This window comes from Eptatretus burgeri, chromosome 10 (genome assembly GCF_056783735.1).
Source record: "Eptatretus burgeri isolate ZD-2024b chromosome 10, Ebu_testis_v1, whole genome shotgun sequence".
Taxonomy (NCBI): Eukaryota; Metazoa; Chordata; class Myxini; order Myxiniformes; family Myxinidae; genus Eptatretus; species Eptatretus burgeri.
The window spans coordinates 87,319,179-87,342,679 of record NC_140970.1 but is presented as its reverse complement, the minus strand read 5'-3'; the positions used below and the strand labels follow the sequence as shown (position 1 = coordinate 87,342,679).

The 23,501-nt window shown below is 44.0% G+C and overlaps 1 protein-coding gene across 1 annotated transcript in view; it reads left to right on the top strand.

The window, feature by feature from the left end:
- LOC147019028 (uncharacterized) overlaps positions 1-23,501 on the top strand; it is a 198,672-nt gene that overhangs the window by 102,849 nt on the left and 72,322 nt on the right. Inside the window, exons 3-5 of the mRNA XM_085899206.1 lie at positions 4,130-6,584; positions 8,760-8,830; positions 19,999-20,080. Coding sequence (XP_085755332.1) covers positions 4,130-6,584; positions 8,760-8,830; positions 19,999-20,080 — 2,608 coding nt within the window. The remainder of the gene's footprint in view (positions 1-4,129; positions 6,585-8,759; positions 8,831-19,998; positions 20,081-23,501) is intronic.

The following is a 23,501-nucleotide window of genomic DNA, read 5'->3' as shown; positions in this document are numbered from 1 at the left end:
TCCAGTTGGAGATGCCAGAAAGAGAGCCACAGAGGAGCTGAGGCACAAAACAGACCAAAGTAAGAACACATTCACTAAATGGATGAAATCACTGAGGAGCACAACTACCGCCAGTTATGTGGCAACTAAAGAGATTGTGAAACACAAGGAAAGCCGTTCACAGATGGCGAATATATAAAAGAGTGCTTTATTAAAGTACCGGAGCAGCTGTACCGTGATTTCAAAAACAAAAACGAAATTGTTCAAAAAATTAGAGACATTCCATTGTCTGCAAAGACGGTGAGGGAGAGAACAGTAGAAATGGCAAGAGACATTACCAGTAGCAGATGAAAGACATTAATTCAGCTCCGGGCTTCTCTATCGCTTGTGACGAGTCGTGTGGTGTTGACATTGCACAGGTTTGCTCTTCTCGACAGGTACGCGAATTCCAAAGGACCTCGAGAGGAGCTGATTGAATTGTTGCCCCTCAAAGGCCAAATAAGGGGAGAAGATATTTTGTCAACTATTGTTGACTGCCTAAAGCTGAAAGAAATAAGCACCGGCGATATCATCTCAGTTACGAAGACACAGATCTACCCTGGCACTTCAACACACATGGCCTGAAATGCGTGATCTTAAAAAAAACAAGACCAAATTGTGTTTGAAGTTTGGAATTCTTTACGGGAAACCTACAGTAATGTGAAGAGATATGCATTTGGCATTCTGTCCATCTTCGGATTGACTTACCTGTGCGAGCAAGTGTTTTCAAGTATGAATTTCATAAAAAAACAAACTGAGAAACCAATTGAACGAGGCGAGTTTGAAGTCCTGCTTGAAAATGAAAACAACAGCATACTCTCCAAACATCGAACGACTCTCCAAAGAAACTCTATCGCAGAAATCACGCAAAACTAGAAGGGCACTCGGTTGAGCGCATACATCCACCACGCAATGCCTGATCCAGTAGAACATATCGGGCCCAATATATTTTCGAATTATCATTATGTATATATATATATATATATATATATATATATATATATATATATATATATATATATAATTTTTGGTCCTATTTCTCAATGGTGAAGAATCACTGAAAAAGTCTAGTAGCTGGATCCAGATCCGGATCTTCACCAAAATCTAATCAGTTCATCATTGTCACACACCTAACCTGCTCACCAACTTTAATCCGAATCTGTCCACAAATTTTTTGAGAGATCCTGCACACAAAAAGACAAACAAACAAACAGACACACAGGGGTGAAAACATAACCTCCTTCCACCTTTGATGGCAGAGGTAAATGTGGGTAGGCTGACTCAACGTACTGATGAAAATTTGATGGCCCCTTTCATTGATACCAACTCAATAAACATGTTTTGCATTACAAATCAATGTGTGTGTCTTTGTCCTGTTATTCAATTATTGAAATGGGGTTTACCTGCATTGCGGCTCTTTAGATGTCGCGTTTTTGACCAAATTTGAAAAAATGGCTCTTCTTGCTATTTGGGTTGCCGACCACTGGCCTTGACCCTTGTATCAAAAACTGAAATGGTACAGTGTTACCATATAAATAGTTTCCCTCCCGTGGAATGCAATTAAGGCTAAATCTTCATTTATTTTATTATAAATTACATTGTAATGCAATATTATTATAAATGCAAATGATCATTATTGCAATATAATATGTAGTTTACTGTAAAATATGAATACGTACTTATAAATTCTCAAATCACATCGCTTGGTGTAAAATGTCCAAAACATTGCTGTTTTAGCGATGCAGAATAATATTTTGTCTGTTGAATCTTGAGAAAGAAAAGGCCTTTTGTTCTGTTAAGGGTTAACCCTGAAATGTCAGCTTCTCAATGCTTCCCATGGCGGTTAGCACACCTCAATCAACGTCCATTGTTCTACCTGTTCATCCATTGTTCTACCTGTTCGCCGACGCAGATCGACACTCTCTTTCACCAGCAAGATGAGTTTTCCATTCTGCCTTTTCATAGGCTGCATTTTCTTGCTCATCCTAAGTTGTACTGAGAGCATTAAGAGTCCGCCACAATGTGTGGGCTGCCATCACTTTTAATCCAGAGCAGACATGGCAGGCAGATTAAGCCCTCCCTAATAATCATTAACGAGCAAACTGGGTTTTTACTTACAATCTTAGAATGACAAGCTGATTTGGTTGAGACTAGTTATATTTGAATAAGCTTCTTTTTTTTGTTTGTTTTAAATCGAAACACATTCGTGTTTTCTTTTCTTTTTTCTTTTTCTTTTTCCATGATCTATCTTCAAATATAGTTTAGGGCTGGCAGGATAGCATGAAGTTATGCACAAACACCTCCAAGCTGTCGAGTCTGGATTTGAATCTGAACCCAGCTATAAACTGTCATCCCCAATGTTTCATAGGCAGGGTGATTCATCAATGTTTGTGATGTCCCTCGGATGCAACGTTAAAATGAGCGTCCTGTCTGCCTGCATTAGTTGGTGGACGTTAAAGATCCCACGGTGTCCTTCACGAAGAGTAGGCGACCTATTGCTGGCACCATGAACAAATCCCAAGTTTCTGCTCTAACCTACAGGGGGCACTGCAAAAGTGACACTGCCATGCCCCTGAAAGAACCGATGCAAACCCAAAGCGACATGCTGCATACGAATGAATGAATGGAAGTTTCATGTACTGTGCCAAATTCAGTATAATTTATCCTTGTTGAATATAAACATGTAACTTGCCCTTTTAAATCTTACACAAAATGGGGGCTATATTCTTTCTCACTGTTTAAAAATGAAATGTGTAACTGAATGCATTGTAAATACCTCTCTTTTTTGATATCGTAACAATAGAAGGCTGACCTATTTCCCTATGACTATAAATAAAGTTGGATATTTTTACCTCCACCACCGAAGGTGGATGGAGGTTATGTTTTCACCCCTGTTTGTCTGTTTGTTTGTTTGTTTGTTTGTCTGTGAGCAGGATATCTGAAAAAGTTATGGGTGGATTCGGACAATACTTGTTGGACAGGTTGGATGTGTGACACGAACCAATTGATTAGATTTTGGTGAAGATCCGGATCTGGATGCAATAATTTTTCAAGTGATGCTTCACAATTGAGAGATGGAGCCATAAACAATATGCTGTATAGCATGAAAAAATCTCAAGAAGTTGTGGATGAGTTATGACAAAACTTGGTGGATGAGTTGGGTAGGTGACAAGAACACGTCGATTGGATTTTTGTTCAGGTCCGGATCCAGATCTGGCCTATCAGTGGGATACAAATCGTTAACAGTTCAGCCTGGTGGAGGTATGCGCTCTACCGAGTGCCGTTCTAGTTTGTCAGTGTTTTGTACTGATATGTAATGCATTTTGAATCACAAGAGAGGGTTTACTTTCTTTAGTTGGCATTGGTATAAAAACACATCACCCGTCATTTTTTTTTGTTTGTTTTTTTTGATGGTTTATGTTTTTTGTGGAAACGCCGCATGTGCCTGTGTGAGGAGGAAAAAAAAATCCTTGAGGTTTGATGTTTGACTCGGATTCCTGGAGATAATTAAGTTTTTATTTACTTGCTTAACGGAATGATGGTGCTGCCTTATTGTAGGGAAATTTGATTGCCCATCTGAACTTGCCCTGAGATGTTGGAGTCAACCACCTAGTTTGGCCTGGCACCAAGTACATACCATACTGATCACATTCCCCTCTCGTTTCATGCAAGTCATGAGAAGTAGTGAGCCAGCTGGCCTGTATCTAGCAACCTTATAGCCATGTTGTTACTCTCCTGAGATAAGCTTTGAATCCAAATCCCTCATACTGTTGGCATCAGCAGGATTTTAGAATCCACTCTGGGATGCCAGTCCATTTTCCTCATCAACAGGCCACTATTATACCCACAAGGCTTATTATTAGTAAGTTTAATGAAGTATATACCAAGAACGGCAGAGGCGTGAACTTGCCCACCTCATTGAGGATCGAGGGTGCTTTTCTGATAGTGAACTAAACACAGCATGCCATACTTTGTTTTGATTTGTTACAGAATGGTTGAATTCTTCATGGCAACTGAATATATACTGACTTGTAGAGGTAAAAAAAGAAGATTCTCATATTCTCCCTTCATTCTAACCTTCCACCTGCCCCTTTCATACGTGTGGGCGCAGGCAGAGCATGAGTCAATACGCCTGCGAGCAAGACAGCATGAGTTGGATGAAGAGGAGCGTCTCTTGGATGCACGACTGCACAGCCTGGAGCAGGGCATGCGGCGCAGGCGTGAGGCTCTCTTCCAAGAACGGCAGAGGCGTGAACTTGCCCACCTCATTGAGGATCGAGGGTGCTTTTCTGATAGTGAGCTAACCACAGCACACCATGTTCATCACCAAGAACAGAAAAGGATACCTGGGATGGCATGTTTAAGTCCAGAGAGGGAAGTATGGGATGGAATGTCGATGCAATCAAATGGGAATGCTCTGCCCAAATCAAATTCATCCCTTCCATCAGACTGCTGGACGCCCTGTTCTTCTCGTTATCATGCAATGCAGCACATTACGGACCCAAACGGCCCACCGTCGATTCCGATTGTGCAGACTATTTGTGTAAACAATGGTCCTACGAACAGCAGTAGTGAGTTTGTTAAATCACAAATGACTCACAGGCCTTTTTCACCCACGACAAAGGACTTGGGATCTGATGAAGTTGGATATACGTCGTATACTACAAATTCTCTGTCCAGTCCATCCTCGGATCCTTCAATTAGCAGTGTCACAGGTGTGGCCATCCAGTCTGGTTCAAGCAAAAGCTCTCAGTACGAATTTTGCAATCATCATTCTCATCCTGAGGTCAAGTCATTGATACAAACTAATACTGATACTGAAGTACAAACACAGTATGAAGTCATGGACGGCCCCAATCCTTCGCTCGTTTCACCTACATCCAGGGAAGGTCTCTGCGACTACGTGGACCTTCAACCAAGCCGCGACAAACCGAGCAGTTTTCGGGAAAGCCCACAGTCCAGCCTCACAGGAGACTCACTTTATCGAGAACTGCCACGGAACTACATTGTAATTGATGATATCAGTGAGTTAACAACAAACAGTTCCCTTGTAGAAATGTTTGAAGGGCAAAAACCAGAAGACTATGACAACAACATATTTGATAAGAACTTCGGAGTTGCAAACGACTTAAATAGCAGGGAGGCGTCACAGAGCACAGGTGCTTGTGTTGAAAAGAAAGAAGAAGGAATGAGTAATTTCTTCCAGGAATCAACATCAACAGAACCCCATCAAAAGCACAGGGCACTTTCTGATAATGCTGTGCATGAGACTATCAGGTTAAGACAGATGTGTCAGCACACCAACCAAAGAACCCCGAGAGTAGTATCTGACATGGATCATGCAACATCCTTCGACATCCAGGACTTCAGCGAAAATCGAAACAGAAGTTCATGCAAAGCTGAAAGATTTAGCATGGGTCGACTAACACTGGAGAAGGAAGCAGCGAAGCAGTTACACACTGCTTTCTCAAATGGTGTTCACAATAGAAAACAAGAAACTGAAGAGAACAATTTCAAATTTGTATTTCCAGGTGGTACTCCTGTTGATGAAGAGTTTCTGGAAAATGCTCCTGCCATTGAACATGATGCAGAGAAGATTACTCTCCTGAGAGATAAGGTATTTTCCAAAACCTTCAAACGTCAGCATAGCTTTCTCGGAGGCTCAGTTGTATCAAGAAAAGGAGAATCATTTGCTTCTGACAAAGTTGCCTTGAGGCCGAGGTCATCATCTGTCTCAGGTCTTGAAGCAATAAGCGCAACACTTGCTGTGCCAAGTGAGTTGCTCAACAAAAGGTCACAGTCACCTAGCTTTGGAAGAGACCTCAACAGGCCTGGATCACCTCTCTTTCGGCACAAAATGAGAACCAGACCTACTTCATTCTATGACGTCAATGAAACGTTGCCTGGCGAGGTTTTCACAACTGGATTTTCAGGATGTCGATCTCGTTCATTTTCAGTTGGTGGAATAGTGAACAAAACAGAGCCACTCCAATCTTTTCTTGGACATGAGGGGGGCAGAAACCGACCAGCATCAGTATATGGAATTTTAGACAGCAAGACCCAGAATTCTTTAACAAGTGAGATGACTCCCAGTAGATCTTGCATCTCTATTCCTGGAGAGGAAGGGAGCAAATCTCACTCTTCATCCTCTTTCTTTTCTAATTCTGGTAAACCTCGTCCTTCTAAGCCTCGTCCTTCTTCGGTTTATGGAGTTGACTTGGCTTCTTGGACACAAGATTATATTACCAAAGGTAATAATTCATCTGATGGACCTAGCTCAGCTGTAAAATTACGGGTGAAGCCCTCTAGCTTGCCCGTAGGCTTGGGCAGCCGTAGACTTTCTTTGACAGAGCAACACTGGGAGGATGAAGAAGAAAGCCCATTGAGTCCTGTAGTGCAGCCTATGGGCATGGCTCGTGCTTCAGCTGGGCCACTGCCACCAATTTCTGCTGAAAACCGAGAGCACCTGGGCCTCAATGCTGCAGACTCGCCACTACTGTCCAAGGCAGTACGTCGACTCAGCGCTGACTGCCAGCTTTTGCAAAGCAGTACAACTGGCTTTAAAAGTAAGTAGCAAGAAAACTGATCTTTACCCCTTGTGAAGTATGTGGCTCAGGCATTTGCATGCACATGTAAAGGAAAACAGCATCTTGTTATTCGGTTTCCGTTTCCAAAAATTTCCTCGACAGAATGACATATCTGGTCATAATCATGACAGCACTACTAGGACATCAGGATGTGCATTATTGCATGGTAAAAAGTGTGGTTTTTCGCAAAGCATTCATCACAATGGGGTCACGGTGTGCAATATTTTGTTCAGGCTGACATTTATTAGTGGGTGGTCTAATTCAGAACAGGAAATTACAGTAGGACAACATCCAGTCCTCCCAGTGTGGCTCGGGAATTTTGGCAGAAATCGTGCTTTACAAACTGGACAGATGCCTGCCTAGTGGTTTGATTACCACATTCAAGCACTGCACGGCTTCAGTAACAGCTGATACACCATTAACAGAGCTCCTGCTGTGTGACCGCATGCTAACACCACACTGGAATATGTCGGCGTTGCCCCTTAATTTCTGACAATAATTTGCACAACGACTCACCCCACAATTACCTCCTCTGCTGACTGATATGCATTCATCAAGGCATTGAAGGAAATTATACATACCACTTTCAATATCTGATATCAAAAGTCTCAAGATGAGCAGGTGCCGTGAGAATTAAAAGAAAGAAACTGTAACTCGTTTGTATGAGCCACTGGTGGAACAAAAACATTCACGGTGCTGCTATAATGTTACACAGATAATGATGCTTGTACTGATGGTACAATAGATCAGGATGGGGAGGAGGATAAATTGAGGAAAGGAAGTAAAAAATATTACGGTAGTGTCCAAGAAATGGGTAGGGGAGTTGTGGAGGTGGCAGATAAGAGCAGAAGAATGTTGGGAGGAAGTGAAGTCGAGGGGAGAGATGGGAAAATCCATGAAACAAAGGGCAAATGGAAGAGGGTTGGTAAGGAGTTTAAAATTATTTGTCATCGCTTTTTGTAAATATATACAATTTAATCAAGAAAAATAGCTCGCAAAACAGCTCAGTACGTGTACACTACACGCCTCTGAGCTGTTTAGTCTGCGTTTGATCTTCGACATAACTAAACTGTCGCACTGGTGGTTTCCAGGAAAGATGTTGAATCAACTGTCATATGGGATATTAAGCTAGGTACGTGGCTGCTTTCATTTGCTCGTGGTCATTAATGAGCCCACGCTGTCTTTCGATGACAAGAGGGCAAGTTAGTGCTGGAAAATGCCTGTCTGAATTCCAAAATGCCTGCCCTGATTTATGGGGGCACCACAGCAGCGGCTCAGCCGTATCCCCAGCCGTATCCCCCAGAAAAGATGCAATCAGCAGACATCTGCTGCATACACTTTGAACGGAAACAAATAAAACAATTTGCAACACGAGGAAAGAAGTTTATGGATCGTACAAACTTTATACATATACGAGTTCCCTTGTAATAAAATAAAAAATACAACTTTATTCAACTCTACAGAGGTTTGTAAAACTCTGCAGGAAAGTTTGGGAAAAAAGTTTTACTAACTTCCATAGAGTTTGAGAGCAAGTCTTCATGGCTGGGTTGATTAAAGCCAACAAAGGACAATGTCAATATAAAAGGCCTTCCAAGCATTTGTGATGAACTATTAACTTTTATGCTTAAAGAACTTAAACAGTACTTTTAAAAAGGCACAAAAATTTTAATGGAGAATTATAAGTGAGAGTTTAAATGGTTGTGTGTGTGTGTGTGTGTGTGTGTGTGTGTGTGTGTGTGTGTGTGTGTGTGTGTGTGTGTGTGTGTGTATGTATATAAAAAAAGAAAGCTAGTTATTGAATGGCACTGTTGAACATACAGCTGTGTTCCTGAGTTTTCTTTTGTTTAACTTGTCATAAAAGGCAACATTTTGCTTTTACATTTTGATGCTATAAACACCTGATATGTCAATTTTCAACATTTAATGACAGGTTAGGCTGAAATGTACATTTGATGAGTGCATAATTAACCTGTTTCCAAGTTCATGGAAAATTATTACCATCAAGAGGTAAAGCGTGGAAAAAAAATTAATCCCAAGTGTCTCCATACGCACCATAAATTGTGATACCCACTAATATTATTGTTGTAAAGCAAATTGTCATTCAGAGATTTTTATAGTTGTTAAAAAAAAAATTTTTTCTTACCTTTCATTTAGAACAAGATAAGGACAAACAGTTTGAAGATCCAAAGGATTGTGGAGATTTAAGCAAAAAAGAACATAAAAAGGTATGTATGATACTGTAGAATGAATAACTAGCCTTGCTGGTGAAGGCTTGTGTCGATCTGCATCAGCAGACAAGTAGGATAAGGGATAGACTCAATAGAACGTTGATTGAGGAATGTTACCTTCCGTATGAAGCAAGGATAGGCCGATGTTTTGGGCGTTCATCCTTTGTCGTTCTTTTCCTCCGATGAAGGGTTAACGGCTGAAACATCTTCTCATTGCTTCCCACGATAGGTGCTTCCCACTAGCTTCCACCATTATATCTATAATGCTGTCTTTTCGAAACGTAAATGGATGCAAACTTCTGTTTTCTTTCACCGTAAAGGAGATTTCATCGTCCAACATTAAGCCAACCAACCTGTCCACACACACCTCAAATATCCCTTGGTGCCTTTTCAAAGAACTAAGCTGTTGTGTCAGTATTATAGCCCAAAAGATAAGTCGGACAGTCAACGAAATTTGCCTTTAGCTAATTAGTCTCATCTAATCTTTTAACACATGACCTAGCAATAAAGCCGTCTCACAAGCATAGGTGAATCAATGTGTCAGGAAGACATGCAATATGGATGAAAGAACTTAACTAACCGAGAAGATAAATTCCTCCCATTGTTCCAAGCCAAAAACTCAGCTTGATCACCATGTGCACCAGTTTCAGTTATGCGGAAGATCACATTCCCACATGAGTGTTGACAGCATTGGCAAAAACAAGCTTAAGTTTTCTTTCATGGTCGGAATTAAGCGAGGATTTTGTGTGTGCGTTCGATGGTGCTCTAGCATGCACCCTGCCCAACCTGTAATGTGATACACTGGTGTCAATTTACACTTGGACTTGGCTTCAGAAATCTGCTTTTTCACTGTGATTCTGCTGTCACAGTACACACATAACTTCTTTGTCGTTATTCGGACGCTGTGTATTTGAGGATCATCATAGATGAGTTACATAATCCATGGATGCTACAAGACTGCTTACTGAACATTTGAGTTTCTGAGATTATCACTGCGTGGACTTCGTTTGGAATTTTGACCTCAACAGATAAAAACAATTTTGAAATTATTGTTTTTTTAAATTTATTTCTGGGCAAAACTGTTGCTTCACCATCCTTTACAATTAAAAAATTTTAAATTGGATTTTGATGGAAATTGGTATGTCGCTATTTATATTTATTACTCACCGTTAACTTTCCCATTTCTTCCTTATTTTATCAGACCCCACCCCTTCCCCCAAACCTTCCACTCATTTTTCATTTCCTGTTAACCATTCAATGGATCTTATGTACTACAAGTTGATGAGGATGTTCACTGTCATGGAAAATGAGATGTAGACTGGCATGTCAAGCATTAGCCCTTTGTCAGAATGAACATGAAAAGGGGTTGACCGATTGATGTTCCCATTTGAACCCCTGGCTCATGATGTGAGGAGCCCAGGTTAAAATCTGTTGTATTTTACTGTGTGGATTTACCCATTATCTAACAATGTCCTTATGATTCACGTAAAAGAACGATGATGTCTCTCATGTCTTTGTCCTGCATTTGATATACAGTATGTACAAGCTGCTCTATTAGCCTGAGAGCACAGTAAAGAAAAAAAAAAGAATACATTTCTTCAGGAGATGTGGCTGGAGGGAAGAGTATAAAGAAAGGGGTGTAGTCAAAAATCAAAGAAGAGGGGTAAAAGATCAAAGGTCAAAGACAAAATGGAGTTGCAACATTGATGAAGGCATTATAAGAATAGGATAAAGAAAAGAGAGAAAACTTTTCTAAAATTTGTAGAATTTTTTTTTAATTTGGAAGTTGTGGGTTACGATGTGTAAATAAAGGTGGGAAAAGTCTGATTAATGCAATTTAATTCCAGGCTCTCAGGAAACAAAAGGTGAAAAATTTGAAAGGGGGTGTTGACTTCCTATAGGCACTGTGTATCATTTTTATAAACTGATTCATTTTTACAGCAGATTCGATCATCCGGTTTAGCGTAGCGCCAACCACAGATGAAGCGTCTCCTCGAGGTTTTGTGATTTCTGAAAATGACACTCAGCACGTTCTGATGAACTTGAATGTCAGGAAAGTCACTGGTCCTGATGGTATCAGCCCCGGCCTGCTGCGGTCTCGTGCTGATGAACCGTCGCCAATTCTAACTTTACTTTTCAATTTGTCACTTCAGCTTTGTAAAATTCCCCGCTTTAAAAAAAAAGTCCATTATTTTCCCTGTGCCAAAAGTGTTCCCCAGTGAGTTGCGTAAATGATTACAGACCTGTCGCGCTCACATCCATCATTATGAAATCTTTCAAACGTCTCGTTCTGCACTTCCTGAAATCTGCTCTTCCTGCTTCCCTTGACCCTTATCAGTTTTCCTCTCGCTGTTATCGATCAGTTGATGATGCTGCTTCACACTCTCCATCACGTGTTAAACCATCTAGATAAACGAATGCCTACCTATTCTAGGTTACTTTTCTTAGATTTTAGTTCTGATTTGAATACCATTTCACCTCACAAACTTCATTTTAAACTCAATGCACTTGGTCTTGATGAGTTTATTTGTAACTGGATTTTGGATTTTCATTTAGATAGACCACAGGTGGTCAAAATTGGTTCGAAAATTTCTCAGACGAACACCTTGAACAACGCTACCTCAGGGCTGTGTTTTATCCCTGATGTTAGTTAGATTCATTGTTCGCTCATGATTGTGTCGCATCATCTGATAGCTTACTGCTGGTGAAATTTGCAGACGACATGACCGTTGCTGGCCTGATTCTCAAGATTGATCAAAGTGATTACTGTAATCAAGTCAAAAAACTTGTGGAATGATGTTCTCTAAACAATCTCAAACTCAACGTCGTGAAGACGAAGGAAGTTATTGTTGACTTCCGGAAAAACAAAACTCCCATTCAACCCTTGATTATTCACGATACTGAAGTTGAGATTGTCACTTCTTTTTAATTTTTAGGGATACATATTTCCAATGATCTTAAATGGGAAATAAACACCAATCAATGAGTGAAAAAGGCTCAGCAACAGTTGTTCATAAACACCTATCAATGTGTGAAAAAGGCTCAGCAACAGTTGTTCATAAACACCTATCAATGTGTGAAAAAGGCTCAGCAACAGTTGTTCTTTCTTAGAAGGTTGAAAAGTTTCGGTGTTGAACATCCTGTGTTGATCAAGTTCTATCGGGCAGTGATAGAGTGTCCTGACACTGTTTTTCACTGTTTGGTATGGCAGCTTGATGCAGGACAATCGATCCCAACTCAACATGAGAGTAAAGACATGACATTTTTGAACTTCTCCGTTCGGGTAAACGTTGTCGTTCCATCAAGACCAAGTGTAATCGCTTGCATATGACAGCTTTTACCCAACTGCAATCCACACCCTCATTGAATCTGTGTCTAAAGTTTTGTGAGCATCTGGAGAATGGTTATGGATATTTTCAACCATGTCACTCATTTCATTTCCTCATTTCATTTCAACACTAAAATGTTGCTTATGGCTCTCTATTCACAATGAATCTATCTCTATCTATCTGAATCTATTTCTTATTCGTTGTAATGTTTAAGCATGCACTGTCAAAGTACTTCTCATTGCATGCGCATCACGTATATATGACAGTAAACATATTGGATGCCTAGCTAACGCCAGAGGTCTGATAAAGACCTCCATGAATGACCAAAAAGATGTTTAAACTTACACTATACTGTGTTCAGAATCAACTATTACGATCCCCCAAGGATTGCTCAAATAGAGCCTGGACTAGCAGTTACTCACACGTGAGAAGGCAAAAGGTGGGAAGATGTTCGTTTGAATGAATATGGTTTATTAAAATGTATACGATAATAAGGATGGACAGGACGATGTCCATCCTTATCCCAGTATACATTTGAAGGGGAACACAGGTGAGGATTTGAGGCAGGCATGAGCTGGTCTTGGCTGAAGGACGATGATGGCCGTGCAGGTTTGCATGGCACAGGGCAAAGTGCGGCTTGGGTCGGGAGAGGAGAGAATGGCACGATGGTCGAGAGATGGCATCTGTCTCTCGGGAGGCCCTTCTTGGAGGAGCTACAAAATTAATAGAAAGGGTTCATCTAAGCAGAAGTCCAAGTCCGATCACAACTGGTATCTGCCGCATGCATCCACGGACATGGTTATTACACCACAAGTACCGCTCTCTCAGCACGTGGCTCGTTCCATTCAATATCCACCTGTGAGTGGTGCCTTCTTCCGGGCCGTGCTGCCCTGTGGGGCAACCTATCGTAAAATATTCTGCCACTCTCCAAGGCTCCACAGCTCGCATTGACGCCATGGCCCACTGTCTTCTGACCAAACAGCCCATGGCCTTGCCCATTTATAGTGTTTGGTGTTAAATACCACAAATCATCCACCTGGCCTCGCCTGTGCAGGAGGTTTTACACCATATGACATCACACTATTCTGCTCTATAACAAATATTCATTGCCCCTTTTGTGCACATATTACGTCTGACTTAACCCTGGCAGATCCCTGATATAGGAGTAATTCTAACTCACTCAAACACACAGACCAAGCTCTTCTTATAGTGATGGATCCCTACCCACTTTCCATGTAACAATATACATACTGTATATGTATTTATTTATTTTTATTTACCATACTCTTTACAGAGTGTTGGTGCTGCTGTAGCATGGCATGGCATACAAGACATGGTATAGCAAACAGGCAGATGGCAAGGTATGCAAATGACAAGGCAAAGGCAAACTGCTAGGCAAACTGGGTCGGCAGGCATCGCTGGCCGGCCTCTCGTGCCTGGAAAGGGATGGTATGAGTGATAACAGGTCAGGCGGCTGGCTCTGGGTCTAACCTACCCAACCCACTAATCCCCCCTGGCTATCCTACCCTTCTCCCCTTGTCTATGCCATAACACTGCCCTAGCCTTGCCCCTGTAACCCATGCAAAACAAATCTATCCTGTCCCTTCTGTCTACCTCCGAGCATTGCCCTGTCCTTACCCCTCTAGTCCCTTTTTACTAATCTCCAAACCATATCTTGCTAATCGATCCTCTAACTAGTTGTGCGAATCCCTTCTAAACCCGCTAATCTAATTTCCCACGAGGCTACCTCCCATTGGTCCCTCTAGTCTAAGAATCTCAGGAGGAAGTCAGGTCCTGCAATAAAATCTTAGCAAAAGGTTCAACATCCATTTTCAGGCACCCTGCCTCCCCGTATGAAGTAGAAATGTGTGGTCACTCCAGGAAGGGGGGGGGGGGAGAAAGTTCAAAAATTTATGGTGTGAAAGAGGAACACTAACTACCCTAAAATTTCAATTTTCAACAAATCCTTTTATTCTTACTCTTAAAAACAAAACACCTTCACTAAGGCAGTCTAAGTAATCAATTTCACCCACCATTCCACATGTTGGCGTCTCTCCATCACGATACTGAAGTTGAGATTGTCACTTCTTTTTAATTTTTAGGGATACATATTTCCAATGACCTTAAATGGGAAATGGCCCTTTATTTTTCCACCTGTACCTTTGTACAATCTTGTGGCTGGGCGATGTGGCTTCCCTGGCAGGACCTTTCTGCTTCGCTCTATCTCAAAATCCTGGCCAATGGTGTTAACCCCGCCTGAGCTGTCTCGTAAACTAATGGGGGGTTGCTTCTCCTCGCCTTCCCCCCCTCGGGTGTCCTCTCTGGCATGTGACGGTGGACCCCTCTTCTGGAGTGTCTGGTTCACCTCACTAAACTTCCCGGCCTCTCGACGTCCAGCGCCGGGATACCCTCTTATTTCCTTAACCTACTCTCCAATAGCCACACTCCCAGCCTGCCAATGAACTTGTGTACCCTTTTATAAATAAATCATTTCTTCTTTCACACCAACACGTGAACGGTATCCATTCCAAAACAGCTGGATCCCCGCTATCTAACCTCCCGGGTTTCCTTGGTGGGAAGAGGAAGATACAAGAAGAAAAAAAGAAGAAGGGCAGGAAGATAAAGAGGGAATATAGAAGTAGAAAAAGAATAAGAAAAACAAAAACAAGGAATAACAAAAATCCAGAGCAGCAGAAACTCCCCAACATGAAGAAGCAAGACGAGAAGCAAACAAAGCAGCAAGAACTGCTTCCAGAGCAATTGAAACTCCTCAACATCAAGAAGCAAACACAGCAGCAATGACTGCATTCTGCCCTCCCGTACCTGCGATCTCTCTCTCGTACCTGAGTGGGAGGAAGGTGAGGAGGGGAGAACAGAGTTGGGTTAGTAGTGTGGGTAGGGGTAGAACAAAGATAGGACAGAGTGGTTGAGGACTTTTGGTTGAGGGGGGTGGGGAGGTTGAGGAGTTGTAACAGGGGGAGTGGAGATGGAGAGGGGGTTGAAGGCTTGAAGTGGGGAGGGGATTGATACCTTAGAGTTGGGAGGGGAGGGTGAGAACTTGGTGTTGGGGGGGTGAGAAAAGATGGGACAGAGTTGGGAGGGGAGGTTGAGGCTGGGGGAGGGGTGGAAGGCTTTGAGTGGGGAGGGAATTGACACCTTAAGGTTTGGAGAGGGTGGGTGAGATCTTGGTGTTGGGAGGTGGAGGTTCAGGCCTTGAGGTTTGTGGGGGTGGGGTGGGGGGGGAGGTTGTTGACTTAGGGTTTGAGGAGGGGGGAGCATTGAGGAGTTTAAGTCAAATTTTACATTGTGCTGGTCTCTGCTGGTATATTGTTGCCGCGTCATGAGTGGCCTCTCTCGGACCTGCTTCCTGACCTTTGACCCTGAAGCTCGCGAGGCACAGACAACTCCATGAACAGACGGGTTGCTAAGCAACCACGGACACCGTCTGAGGTGACTAAATCTGGCAGGGTCCCCGTGCCAAATCTCGCATTATCTTACTTGTGATTTAATTATCCCAGATGGGGAACCATGCTCTCGATGCTCTACCTTTGTCTATTAATTACGTACGGCTGAGCAGAACTGCAGTGCAACGTCGGCACGATTGGCGTCGCACATCAGTGTGGTCATCTTCCCATCTACTCATGACATAGTGTCGAACCAAATGGAGGAATATATGCACTGAGTAGGTTTGGAAATACCAAGTCGTGTGTTGATTTTAAGAAAAGGCATGTATTTACAAAGATGAAAGTATTGTTATGAATTTGGAATTCGATTGCACACAACATACAGGTTCCTTTAGTCAGCTATGTCGATAAGTGCTTGTTCCCTCGATAGCTCACCTTCCATTGTTTCAATGTTTAGAAATCGATTAGATGCGCTGCGGATCGATTTAATAGTTAGGGAACGAAACAATGGAGACGTCCCTCCCCCTCTTCTGCCAAGAGGAAGAAGAGCCCTTCCGTCCCGTGATTCATGACGTCAACAACTCCCTCCCACCAGTGGTTGAGCGGGGGATGGATCACGAGGGCATGAGTCACGCCAGGTGCGGGGGAGGGGGCCGAGAAGGATAAAGAGGAGATCCTTTCTTTTGTTGGTGTTCGGAGTTGAGGGGAGTCATTCAGCAAACTTTTGGGTCCTATTTGGCTTTGGTTATGGTTGAGGCCTTCGGAAGCTTTTTGCTTCTGCAGAAGTGGTAGTTCAGCAGACCTTCGGGTCCTGCTCGACTCTGGTTAGGGTTGGAGGCTTTTGAAAGCTTTTTGGAGAGCTGCCTTGTTTGGAAGAGAGTTGAGCTGGTCGCTCGGCTCGAGCTGCGAGTGGTGGCTTCTTCTTGGTTCGTGGAGCTCTTTGTTCTCCATTTTAGTTCCCGGCTTGGTGCGACTCATCGGCCTCGTCTCACCAGCACGTGTTGAGAAGCGCGGGAGGATTCACGTTAGCTCGGGAAGGATCGCGGCTCACGGCGATTGGGTCCAGCTCGCTCTCGCTGGAGCCCGGGTCCGAACAACTTGAAGACCACACGGGGTGGAGAGGTTCGAGATAGGTTCTGGGTTTCAGCTCACCTTTCCTCCGAGCTGGAGCCCGTTATTAAAGGCCTCAGCCACCATTACTTGGGTGTGTGTGTGCGTACGTGTGTCCGTGGGCCTGTCTAATAAGTAGGAAATTGTTAAGTGCTTTGTGTGCTGTAAATCTTTGCATTTCGTAGTCGGTATAGTTCTGCTCTTACGTGTGTCCTGAGTTCCCCATTATTATTAATAAACACCCCAATTGTTAAATGTTTTCAGCTCGTCACGTCGATTCTTTCATTGACTGAGCATTTCGTGTGTTGGGAGTTAGAAAGCCGTTCGTTTGCCATAAAAGGGGGACATTTGGACCGACGGTTCTCGGCGATTAAGCCGCTCGGAATCGCGCACGGGACAGGCTCACCTCGGCGGTTTGTTCCGTACGAGTTCCGTCGAGGATGGAATACCCCGGTAGTTGGATCACGTGAGTATTTAGGTACATTGAAGATTGGCAATCGACCCTACCCCACGTGATCTGCCCATTGGCGTATTTTGGTTCTTGTACAAGGACCCATCGACTCGGAGTTATCCGGGTGGCGATCTGTATTCCGGGCGATCGGTCGGGCCGACTCGACTTGCGGCTCCATCAGAGCGGTCGGCTGGCGGCCGCGACCCCGGCGCCGTAACAGTATTTACAGAAATGCAGTGTAACTGCGCTTGAAGCAAACACAAATACAGTCTTACCCTTATACAGCAATAAACACAAATACAGCACAAATACAAATACAGTATAAATACATATAAACACAAATACAGCACTCAAAAGAATCCCTTATGCATTCAACCTTGTCACAACGCACAACATAATGACATCATACAACAGGGGGAATTAGACAGAAAAGGGGACAGAAAGAAAGAAGTTTGGCATGTTGGAGACCCTTTCCTCGCCCATACGTAAACTGGCTTGGCCCCCATGGGTCCCAACGAGGTGTTGATGCTGTTGAATGAGAGATGGAGGTGGGAGATGCGCTGTCGTGCGGTAGCATGAGTTGCTTAGGCCCAAGTCACATTTGCTTTACGGCGAGGATACGGCGGCCGTACGCCCTCTGAATTGACAGAAACGTGCGGCGGCCGCAGAGTTTCTGCGGTGGCCTCAGGGTGGCCCTACGCTGTTTGGCTATATTTTACAGGTCGTAAGGTTGCCGTGGAATTATAACATGGAGTTATAACTTTTTTCATTTCTACATTCGCCGTAGCAATTCGACAAGCCAAAAAAAAAAAAACTGGTAAAAAAATAAAGCAAATTAACCCATTCGTTACCGTCCGTCTGGCCTCACGTTCGCCTGAGGGTCCTCTGCGGTCGCCTTGCGACATCAAATTAAAGACCGTAAGGCAACCCCACGTTTTCGGTCTCCACAATTTCTAAGACCTCAGGCCTAAAGTCACATTTGCTCTGCGGCGAGGATACGGCGGCCGTACGCCCTCTGAATTGACAGAAACATGCGGCGGCCACTGAGTTCCTGAGGTGGCCTCAGGGTGACCCTACGCCGTATGGCTATATTTTACAGGCCTTAAGGTCGCCGTGGAATTATAACACGGAGTTATAACTTTTTTCATTTCTACGTTCGCTGTAGCAATTCGACATGCCAAAAAAAAAAACTGGTTAAAAAAAAAATAAAAATTAACCCATTCGTTACCGTCTGTCTGGTCACACGTTCGCCTTAGGGCCCCCCTGCGGTCCCCCTGCGGTCACCTTGCGTCTGCCTTGAAAATTCTATGGCCGCCGCAGGAATGCCCTAAGGTCACCGTGTGACATCAAATCAAAGACTGTAACGGCAACCCCACGTTTTCGGTCTCCACAATTTATAAATACGCCGTGTAGCTCCCCGAAAAATAAAAACATATGTCACCCCAGCCAGGACTCCTCCCTCAGGATCGGACTCACTCTGCCACGGACTTGGACTGCTCCAGATCTGCACACGAACCCCATTATAACCACTCTGTCCCAGGTTTTTATTGTCCCCTGCACGGTGCATCACATCACGTCCACTTTTGGCAACCGACCAATTTGGCTGAGGCACGCTGCGATCCAGCAGCTGGGATTGGTTACCGCATTTCAGGAAGTGCCTCTTTTGATCCGATTTGACTGGGATCCTGAAATGGTAAGGAACCACAACCATTATAACGCTAAAGTGGTGATTATTCAGTCGAAATGCTGGTGAGGTGATGTGGTTTGAGAATGTGTGTTTGAGAATGAAGCATGAGAATGGGGGTTCGAGTCTTGGTGCTGGAAAATAAGGGTTTGAGAATGGCAGTTCAAGTACGAGTGTCAGAAAGTGAGGGTTTGGGAATGAGGTTTTAATATGGAGTTGGAAAATGAAGGTTTGGGAATGAGGTTTGAAGGAGAGTGAAGGTTTGGGAATGAGGAAGAGAACAATGGGTTGTCACACAGATCATTACCGCATTGATTCTGAAACCTACATGTTGTATATTTCCACATACAAACCTATCTGTGGTCTACGCAATCGCTTCAAAGGTCACCTACCTGGGACAATAAAATATTTCTTTAAATCACAGGCTTATGACGGGTTAACATCGCAGACACTGCTCACTGTTGCCTCCTCATGGGGTTATCTGCAGCTATGCCTATACTTGAATGACCGCCCTCAATTTTTGGGGCCTGCTCACCTGGGAGAGTATCATCTTTGTACAAGTGCTTCTCTGGTTCCTGTGCCTTGATCTGCATGGAGCAGATGCTCCATCCCCTTAGTGAGCTGAGTCCACATCCTTGAGGCTTGTGTCATGAGTTAATGCCTCCACTGAAGAGATTGGAGAATCATAGGTGCAATACCTGTCATTGCTGCTTTGATTCTGACTAGGTAGTACCTGCCATATACAATCCAAAAGGTGTTTTGTCCACCAAAGACAATTCAATGAAAAGTTGGAGTTTTTCAGATAATTTCTGACCTCCTGAGTACTGTGTTCTGCTGCTGAAAATAAATACTGTACTTTTGTTTGGCCAAAGCTTTAACAATTGCAAGGGATTCTCTGGTAGTTTGGTATGGCCTACTTCATCCAGTGGAGGTGGGGGGGGAGGTGGAAAGGGGGGGGGGTGGGGGAGAGTGGAGAGAAGGGGCTTTGGTAGGTTCAGACTACTGCATTCAATGCTACATGAGTGAGAGGTGGTGTATGGGAAACAAAATATTCTGCCAAATTTGTGTTCATAATAAATATGTGGTCCCTTGTCATTCTTGTGTAACTGGTTAATTTACTGTTACTTTAACTTTACTGACATGGTAGTATATCCTGATCAAACTCGTGATGAAATTTCTTCCCACAGACCATGGAGACCTCAAGCCGGTATGACTTCCCACACAGCCGCATCAGGCTATGTCGTGACGGGCAAGACCGTGCATTTGCTGGTCAGTCTCCTCTGAGCTGTGAACTACCAACACCTACAAAAAAATAACTCTAAGCCTGCAATAATAGCTCTGAAAAACAAATGTCTAACATTTATCAGCAATAACTGTATTCCTCGAAAAGCATTGGCAATGTACGAGTATAATTTTGCATCAGCACCAATCACCAAACACATTGCACACATATACCCATCATCCCTTTCAATTCTGATGTCAGGCCGATCGTTTTTCTTGGTGCACTGGTGCAACATTGTGTCCCTTCTGGGCAACGTCATGCATTTGTACTCCAGTAAAACATCAGCACTGTGTTGCAACTTCATTGCATGGCACTATAGGGAACACCTTCTCAGGCATTCTGACCAAGGGTGAATGCACATTAATGATTAATATATTTGTGATGCTAGGTTTCATCAGGTCTTTTGGCTTGGTTTATTTCGTCTACTTTAATAAAGTGACCCTCGGTGTGTGAAAGGGGTCGCCCAGACAAATACCCCAGTTAGGCTCTGCGTCGTGTAATGCCGTCTTGTTTTTTTTCATTGCAACGATCACTTTTTGTCAAACTTTTGAAACCAATAACATAATTAGAAGCCATTTAATAATATTAAGCTCTTGCACTAGCCTTAAACGGTGCAGACAAAACGAATCATTTTGAAGTCATCATACGCAGGAAGGATGATGTCGATGGCTGCAGTGCCCAATGGTTGTTTTGCCATGATATTTCATTGTTGAAGTCCAAAATCTCTTTTGCTGAGAAAGAAAAGTTTACTGCAGATTCATTTTTACAGACATTTAAGAGCTGATAAATTTAATTGTTTTAAGTACAGTATTTAAGAGCTGATAAAATGGGTGAGTTGGATGGGAAGGTCAGGTCAGGTATGGGAGCATGTGCCAGAACAGCGCGTCGCTGCGTCCACTTTCCGCCGGTACTCCAGGGGCCTCCGTCTGGCCATCCCCCAGGCAGATGCCAGGCCCATCCCCATCTCCTTGAGATGATGGTCAACCTGCTGCAACCATGAGGCACGTGGTCGGCCCACTGGCCTCCTCCACTCATGAGACTCCCTCGCTGAGAGAATCTGGTGAGCAGGATCAGCGTCAGGAAAACGAGCCACATGTCCATACAGCCGCAGCTGACGCTCACGGACTATGCAGGTAACAAATCTCATCCGAGTCTCTCTCAGCAACCGCTCGTTGGACACAAAATCCGACCAGCGATAGCCAAGGATTCTCCGAAGAGACCTGGTACCAAAGGAATTAAGTCTCCGTCTCAGATCCTTGGTCAAAGTCCAAGTCTCGCACCCATAGAGCAAGACTGGAAGTACCAAGGACCTGAAGACTCGGACTTTCGTCCTCTCGCACAGGTACCGGCAGCGCCACACCCCATGATCCAGTGAATCCATGACTCCCCAGGCCCGACCCAGACGTCTATTGACCTCCGGCTCACAACCTGCGGAGACATGAATATCACTGCCAAGGTAAGTGAATCTATCCACGACCTCAACATCCTCACCACAAACAGACACAGACAGGACAGCAGCATCCAAGATGTCACCGAAAGCCTGGATCTTTGTTTTGACCCAAGAAATCCGTAATCCCAACGGCTCCGACTCCTCATTCAGCACCTCGAGGGCCCCCAAGAGGATGTCTAAAGTCTCCGCAAAGATGACTGCATCATCTGCAAAATCAAGGTCCGAGATCTTGACATTGCCAAACGATGCACCACAACTTGATCTCTCCGACATCCTCCCAAAAATCCAGTCCATACAAGTGCTGAAAAGTGTGGGGGCAAGTACACACCCCTGACGAACTCCAGTAACAACTGGAAATAAGTCAGAGATGGTACCACCACACTTCACAGCACTCTCAGTACCAGAGTAGAGTTCAGACATCAGATCGATCAGTTTTGGTGGCACCCCACGAAGACCAAGAATCCTCCAGAGGACATCCCGATTCACTGAATCGAACGCTTTACAGAGATCAACATAGGCTGCAAGCAGCCCCTGCCGAAACTCTCGTCTGCGTTCGGTGAGGACACGAAGTGCAAGGATACGGTCAATCGTTGACCTCTTTGGTGTAAAGCCTGACTGCTCTGGACGCTGGTGCTCAAGCAGATGGTGGCGAACCCTATCAAGAATTATCCGAGCAAAGACCTTGCCCGGCACTGAGAGCAGCGTCACCCCTCGGTAGTTGTTGCAGTCTTGGCGATCACCCTTCCCTTTCCAGAGAGGGACAACAAGGCCCCTCTTCCAGTCAGTTGGGATGATGCCTGTGTTCCAGGCAGAGCACAAAACTGCATGCAACGACGCGAGTGCAGCATTTCCACCAGCCTTGAGAAGTTCGGCATGGATGCCACAGATCCCTGGAGCTTTTCCCCGTTTCAACTGGTTCACCGCAGCCCGTGTTTCCACAAGCGATGGTGGACCACAGTTGATTCGAGGGTCAGCAACAGGGATTGTAACACCCTTGACGTCCAACTCGACAGCTGGGGGATCAGCCTGGTACAACCGCTCAAAGTAACCAGCCCAGCGGGCCTTCACTTCAGACTCCTCTGTCAAGAGCCTACCACTCTCTGCTCGAACTGCAGTGCTCCGAGGGATGGGCTTGGATGAACGTAATGCGCGAATTCCCCTGTAAGCGGGACGAGAATCACCTGTCCACAGGTGATGCTCTACCCCCTCACAGATTCCTCGCACATAGGCCTCCTTGTCCACCCTCAGTGCACGTACAGTTTTACGCCTCAGCTCCCTGAACAGCTCAGCTCTGCCATTCAGCCTGGCCCTGCGACTCTGGTCAATGGTATCCAGTGTCCCTTGAGAGACAAAATTCTTCTTTGCCCTGCGGTGAACTCCAAGGCATCCACCGGCAACATCAAGGACGGTGGTCTTGAAGGTGCTCCACAACTCTTTGTCGATGGGAAGAAGATAGGATAAGAGACAGAGAGAAGCAGATCGTCTGACCTATGTAAATATTAATTTAGGATATTTAATCCTATATTTTTGAGAAACAACAACATTATAACAACTCTCATAATTATAATAGAGCAGTGGTTTTCAAACTTTTTTTAGTGGCGACCCAATTTCAGAACCTCTCTACATCGTGCGACCCAAAAGATTCAAAACCCAATTCATAATATATAAGATAATATTTCTTATGACACAAGAACATTTGCTGTTTACTTTATTCACCATCGTCATGTTTTCATAGACGAGTAAACGGAGAATAGCCGACAGTATCCAAATAGTACAGTTGAATGTTTCAGACGTTTAGTCCGAATGACATTTAGATACATCAGTGAGAAGGATGAGCCTGTTTTTCAGAAACCAACTTCTCTATTCGTGGAGAAGTAGATGACAATGCCAGGATCATATCATGCTCCATTTCTAGGCGATTTCTGTACTTTGTTTTAATCACCACCATGGTGGACAAT